The sequence below is a fragment of the Gadus morhua genome, chromosome 16 (genome assembly GCF_902167405.1).
Source record: "Gadus morhua chromosome 16, gadMor3.0, whole genome shotgun sequence".
Classification (NCBI taxonomy): domain Eukaryota; kingdom Metazoa; phylum Chordata; class Actinopteri; order Gadiformes; family Gadidae; genus Gadus; species Gadus morhua.
In genome coordinates, this window is record NC_044063.1 from 16,674,203 (window position 1) to 16,681,702 (window position 7,500).

At 46.2% G+C, this 7,500-nt stretch overlaps 1 protein-coding gene across 2 annotated transcripts in view; it reads right to left on the minus strand.

The window, feature by feature from the left end:
• Positions 1-3,069, minus strand: part of LOC115561468 (cGMP-inhibited 3',5'-cyclic phosphodiesterase A) — a 44,235-nt gene extending 41,166 nt beyond the window's left edge. The window contains exons 1-2 of one of the 2 annotated variants that reach the window (XM_030381563.1): positions 2,881-3,069; positions 1,760-2,769 (exon numbers count right to left, since the gene is read on the minus strand). In XM_030381563.1, the coding sequence (XP_030237423.1) occupies positions 1,760-2,734 (975 nt within the window). In that variant the 5' untranslated portion in view covers positions 2,735-2,769; positions 2,881-3,069. Of the gene's footprint in view, positions 1-1,759 lie in introns of both variants that reach the window. The other variant, XM_030381564.1, reaches the window with a different exon arrangement.
• Positions 3,070-7,500: the final 4,431 nt, after the last annotated feature.

Below are 7,500 nucleotides of genomic sequence, written 5' to 3' on the forward strand. Positions count from 1 at the left end.
ATGAAAATGGCCCAACTCGAGTGGCTGCACAAAGCATGCATTTGAAAATATCAGTGGATAACACACATTGGATAACACTACGACCAATCAGAAGAATACAAGGGGTGACATATCCAGTAAGTGCAGCTAACCAATAAATAAGACTCTTGCCGTATCCGGTCGGTAAAACAGCTTTTGGCCCGCCTATATTGATTCATCGATGTGATTCATTAATGTTCTGGGCCAGGGGAGGCCCAGAATATACACGTTTATTGCTCGTTCCGCTAAGCATAGTCAAATTGTGCTCTCGCAAGAACTTTCAATATCCAGGGTAGTATCGACTCCAAATATCGGAAAATCAGTAAGAAAATCAGTATCGGCGTATCGGTTATCGGCTATGGCTGATGAAAAAAGATCGGTATCGGTATCGGCCCTAAAAAATCCATATCGGTCGATCACTAATTATAAAACCGGCTTCCCAGATGGAAAAAATCATTCATTACAAAAGCCATCAGAGCAGACATGATGATCTGAGGTATGAGGCATCTTGCTTGACTCAAACAAATTCCTCTAGTTAAACGTCCATGTTTGAAGATGAGAGGTATTGTACCATGCTGTGCCTCACAGTAAGCTGTCACCAGGAGCCTGTGCCCCTCCAGAGGCAGTGGCTCAGAGAACCAAACGCGACACGAGGAGAGAACACGTAGGATCACTTCAAATAATACAAAGTATATCAGAACTTATGCTGTGTGTGTGTGTGTGTGTCTGTGTCTGTGCGTGTCTATGGGTGTCTGTGTGTCTGCGTGTGGGTGGTTTGGTGTGTGGCTGCGGGCTAGCAACTTTGTGTGTTTTGTATACCCCACAAACATGAACTCAAACAACACCGCCTGCGATGATAGTGATTGCAAATGCAAAGGAGGTATGCATAAGTCTTCCATATACCATGTCCAATGTACCAAAGATGTACACACACACATCTGTTCATCAGATACAGCTTCATCTTGACATCCATTGTTGATACTGCCTGCACCCAGGAACAACATATGCCTTCACCTAGTGATTTATTTTTCGTATTTTCGTATTGGGATCTAGCCTATATTAGAATGTAGCCTCCACGTGCGCACAGATGAGAGTGCGCGCACACACACACACACACAAACACAAACACATGGAAGCACACAAACACACACACACACACACACACACACACACACACACACACACACACACACACACACACACACACACACAACAAAGACAACAGTGAGGCTTTAATTGCAATCTTACACCACTCCCCTGACCACTCGACCGCGGCATTAGCCTGCTAAGTGCATCGTCGTCCATTTGCTTATCAGCAACACAAACACGGTCCCGCGCGGTGACTCAGAGCATGAAGTCAGTTAGGAGGTAGAGGAAGCTGCTCCGGCCCTGCACAACTCCGTCATAAGCCAATCATAAACCAGGATATCCAATCTACCATATATTGATGATATAATGTTATTATGATGCTATTATCCAACGTTTTAGCCATTACAATTATTGGTATCATCATTATTATTTTTGTTACTATTATTATTATATGATCGGTAAATTATTATTAGCATCAATATTGTTTGCATTTGTATGCTTATTAATATTATTGTCCGATTTTTATTATTTATTCGTAAGCATGTTTGGGCAAAGCTGTCCCAAATCGTATGTCCATCACTAAAAATCATGCAAACGACGTGTTGTGATGGTAATAACTGACTTTGAATGGGACAAGTGTCCGAGCTCTGACCTGGTGGTCCCGCGGAATGCAGGGCAGCGAGGTCCTGCGGTGGGACTTGCTGTTGCTCTGCGCTTGAGCCATCATCTCCGAGGCCGCTATGGAGCTGGACCTCCGTCTCCGCTTGAAGACCGGGATGTCCTCCTCCTTCGCCCCGGTCACAGAGCCACAGCACCCCGTCCCGCTGGTCCCTGAGGCCGGCAGGAGCCGGTCAGCATACCTCGCAAGCAAAACCCCGAGCAGCCCCAGCAGGTAGGCCAGGTAGGGTCTCCAGCAGGCCCCGACTCCTCTCAGAGACACGAGTGAGACCACCCGGATGCCGCTGATGAAGACAAGCGAGGACACTCCCTGGGCCAGCCCCGTGACGACCTGCAGAGTCCCACCGGCCAGGCAGCCGAGGACCACCAGGGTGACCGGGAGAGACACGAGCTGCTCCTCTGCACCGCGGCCGCGGGACGGGAGGCTCTGTGCCGCCGCTTCGCTCAGGCAACACACCGCCAGCGACCACACCGCCGTCCGGACCCCTACCCCGCGGCGACGCAGATAAAGCCCGATCCAGAAGAAGGCACATGCGAGGGTAAACACGGGAGAAAGCAGGTACCACGCGGCTAGGAGGAGCTCAGCAGCGCCGCTCGCTACCGCTGCTGCTGCACAATGAAGACGACGACGAGCAGGACGGGATTCGCTGCTATTTTCGTGGCTGTAATGTAGTGCGCCTACCAGGCCTGCGTCCCAACCGACCAATCTGAGCAGCAGAGCGAGAATAAGCGAGACTGAAGCCACGCAGACGGCAGACGACGCTCCTCGGAAACTCCTCCATGTCACGGCTGCTCCGCTACTCGTCCACGACTGATGGTCGTCGGCGTCCCGTGGCAGGGGCTTCACACGTGCTCTTACATAGCCGCCGCGCTCCAACGCCGCCCGAGGATGTTTTTCATGCGCGCTTCGTGACAAACCTCTGTTGTCGCTGTCTGAATCCAAGGCCATCTCCCTATCAGCCAAGGCGGATGGGTTTGACCGTCCTGGGGATGTCAGACAAATAGGTGCAGACTGTGTGAGGGTCTCTCAGGGCATTATGACATTTAGCTTAATAGGGCTAATAAGACAGTGTTCTTGGGAGTAGGCTATGTTACCTTTGGTACGCTCAATCAGATTTCCAGAAACGCAATCTCAAACTAGACGCTCAGGGAATAACACAAATGACCCCCTCATCAAGGAATAAATACATTTGGAAGTTTGAAAATGTCTAATTTCCCTAATGTTCAGTAACTCCTGTTGATCAACCTGTGTGCACCAAAACACAACCTGGCTTCAAACTTCTGGTTTCATAGGCCGGGTATACACTCACTCACTCACTCTCTCTCTCTCTCTCTCTCCCTCCCTCCCTCCCTCCCTCCCTCTCCCTCCCTCCCTCTCTCCCTCTCTCTCTCCCTCCCTCTCTCTCTCTCTCTCTCTCTCTCTCTCTCTCTCTCTCTCTCTCTCTCTCTCTCTCTCTCTCTCTCTCTCTCTCTCTCTCTCTCTCTCTCTCTCTCTCTCTCTCTCTCTCTCTCTCTCTCTCTCTCTCTCTCTCTCTCTCTCTCTCTCTCTCTCTCTCTCTCTCTCTCTCTCTCTCTCTCTCTCTCTCTCTCTCTCTCTCTCTCTCTCTCTCTCTTTCTCTCTCTCTCATTTCCTTCCACCCTCCCTCCCATTAGACACTATCCCTTTTTGTGTCGCTCCGGTAACTCCACCGTCACTTTTCAGCCCCAAAACGGGTTTGTTGTTTTTGTGGCTGGGAGACGCACACACACACACACACACACACACACACACACACACACACACACACACACACACACACACACACACACACACACACACACACACACACACACACACACACACACACACACAAAGACACACACACACACACACACACATTACATACACACACAAACGTTCTCCTTCCTACTTAATGCAGAGTGGATTGGAGCCATGTGAAGGAGATTTCATGAACTGGGGGGGTTGGATCCGCCCCGCAGCTCCTGAGGAAGTTATCCGACCAATCATAACAAACAACGCTCAATTATACCGGCGATAGTATGGATGTGGAGATACAGCGACGGCTATAATTATGAAGGTGTTCATTAGCATAATTCATATTTATGAATACACTCGCCTTGTAAATCAGCAGGACCTCATATTTTACAGCTTTACTAACCCATGCATTTAGCCGTGCATAAAGATTTCATTTCTGTATGGGATTCTCCAAGAGTGCAATTTGTAGTAGTTACACTACACAGTTTTTTATTTCACACACACACACACACACACACACACACACACACACACACACACGAAGCATCACACTCAGCGGAGCTAAATCATGTTTTTTTTTCTACAGGAATTAGGATGGTATAATTTAGCCGTCCTAATCCACAAATGCACTGTGGTCCTGGCCTGATGTGGGTGAGCTGTGGCCCTGGCGGCTGGACAGCCCGCACCTGTCTGGCCTACTTTCCCCCTGAGAGGATTACTATCACAGGCAGTTTGATCCCATGAAGATTTTCATCTTTAGAGCCCATGCAGGCGGCTGTTATTTGGTCGATCTTCGGTCCAATACTGTTTTAAACTGTCTGCAACTATTGAATACAGCTAGATGGATTAAAGCATTTGCTAAATGTCATTAGGGTGCATTGGATGTCATGTTCCACCAATGATATGGAGGTAACCCAATAAAGTGAACCACCATATTTCAGGTGTGTCTACTCGTAGGTTATTTTGCTCTCTGTATTGTTTTCGTAAACGATGTGAATCCTGTCATCTTTATTTTAATCAATGAGCGTTTACATGTTTTAAAAATCAACGCATGGAGGAATTCATCTAGACGTCATTAAAAAACAGCTGTCAGCTGTTTACATTGGACTACTTGAATCGCGCGTGAGTTTTGTGACTTTATAAGGCAATTGTTCACACTTTGTTTCCGAGCCGCTGTTCACCTCTTGGTGATGTGCATCAGCCCCTTAAAAACAAGGCAATCTCTTTCTTGGCAGGGGTACCACACGATAATAACACAGGTTGACCTTTGCTCTGTGAGATGCTTTCCAGAGCACCATGCTCGGCTTGCATGGAGGAAGTGTTGCAACGCACTCATCTGTCTTTGGAGCGTGAGCCAAGTGCAATCTGGGACTGTCATTCTTTCAGTGTTTAGATCTTGGAATTATTTTTCCACAGAAAATGGCTTTTCTCAGCATGCATCATTGTGTACGCCACATGTAAACATTTTATTTAATCATCAACATGCAATTTTATGGTAAGGGCCCTTTTGTAATCATGCCGTTAGATACGTGTAGGCCTACCCATAATAATAGCACTTGGATATCATGGTTCTGTCATTAGATTGCTACAATTACACCATTGATCCAAGCCTAAACTGAGTTGTTAATTTCAGCCTCAAAGTCTATCCACTCTAAAACCTTTAGCCACAGGATATGACAAAAAAAAAAAAAAAAAATCCTGCAACATCAGAGGACAATTTTCGAAACCTGGCAGGGACACCAGTTAACTCATGAGCCAAAACGAAGAAGAACGCTTTTCAGATTTCTCCCCCTTTTGACCTAATGAGTGAGCTTTACTCTGAATAGAGAGGCTTGTTATTTTATCCTTTGTTGTTATTCCCATTTAAATATCTGCTTAATTGCTCTTTTATTGGAATGCTGCTCAAAAGTTGATTACAAGTCACAGTCACATAACACACACACACACACGCACACACACACACGCACGCACGCACGCACACACACACACACACACACACACACACACACGCACACACACACACACACACACACACACACACACACACACACACACACACACACACACACACACAAACACACTCACACAGGACCCATTCGTATCAGCCGCCACTTTAAACATGACATTTCCCTCATGTTAAGTACAATTCCATCTTTAATAAAATGCTTCTTTTCCTTATCCGTGAAATATTTGAGGGGTTGTTGTAACATGTTTGAATAAGAGCACAAATGAGTCCTAATGGTAAACCTGGGGAGAACCAGACGTCAGGACAGCAGTCGGTCGGCCAGGAACAACAGGCTGTCTTTGCCCCTGGAAGGAGAATGGGCTGCTGCTTCAGCTCTTTGTGCGTCAGGTTTTATGTGTGTGTATATGTGTGTGTGTGTTTGTTTATATATGAATGTCCCTCTGTGTATTGTGTATATCTTTAATCTGAAATGTGAGTAGCTGCAATTATCGGTGTGTGTGTGTGTGTGTGTGTGTGTGTGTGTGTGTGTGTGTGTGTGTGTGTGTGTGTTCGTGTGTGTGTGTGTGTGTGCGTTCGTGTGTGTGCGCAAAGGTGTGTTTGTGTGTGTGTGTGTCAGAGGTGAGAAGTGCGGAGTGTGTCTCGAGGGGCTCTGCTGCAGGGCGATGACGTCCTCTCTCACTTCCTGTCTCTGCCGCTCCATGTTTTGCCAAACATCGGCCATGTTATGTGAACAGTGCGGTGCCCTGCGACAGCCAGCCTGGACACTCTTTCAACAAGGATGCGGCATTCACCATGTATTTAGAGGGTGTTTGATTGAATCCCACATGGGGCCCAAAACAGGGAGACGTTTGTCTATTCACTAGATTGTCATACGACTTCTTTCCCTACAATAAATATAATAATCTCTTTCAAAACGGTTCTTAAGGTCCACTTAAATATGCCAAAAGTGTCCTATCCTCCTCCTCTTTCCCGACTAGACAGTCTACAGTCTATCTACCTCCTCTAGTTCACCCTCATCCCAGAACAAAGAACTCAGATCTTCTGCCTTTCTGTATTTCAGTAACTTCACTGCCTCCCTCTAATCTATTTATAAACCCCCTTAGGTACAAAAATGATGCTTAAACCAATCAGCTGGAAGACAGAGTGAGGAGAGCCATTTTAATATTGTGGCTATAGTGGCAAGACATTAAAAAGTTGTTTTCTCACTTTTCCCACCGAAAATGATCCTGCCGTAATGCAATTACAGAGTCTGGGAATGGCACCCAACATTATTTTGAATAAACAACCATGAATACTTTCAGAATCTCCCACAATTGCCAACAGTAAAACTTAACAGCAGCCTATACTGGCTGTTAAGCAAGCAACCTGTACTGCAAATACATAAATAATCACTTTTACATGAACTAGGTAATCGGTGCTTTATTAAATAATGTGAAGAGAACAGAGTAAACAATTAATTCTCGGTATTAAATTGAAATGACACACAAACACACTTAGACTATGTAACAGAATGCTTATATAAAGCATACACACACACACACACACACACACGCACACGCACTCACGCACACACAAACACACACACACACACAAGCACAGTTTACTGCTGGTTGCCAAGGACACATCTCAAACAGTGGTGCTGTTCACAAACAAAAGATGACCTGGAACATTTCTCAAAGTTTCTCAACGGATGAAAACGCTGATTCAGTAAGTTAAGTGTTTGTGGCTGAAAAGTTTGAATTGCAATAACTTATATTCGGCTGTTTCGCAACAACAAGTAATGGCGGTTCTGTGAGCAGAGGCTCCAGATGCGATGCAAAACAGATGGGATTTCATGCAAGGGCGAAATTGGCTGAGATATGGGCGTAGGGAGGTGAAGGGGGATGCAGAATCACTAATGACACAAGGCCATCGCATTTCCATTCCCTTTTTCCATTGCCAACCTCAGCTGGGAAGCCTGAACTATAAGCAACAATGTTTTTTCATTTCTCCT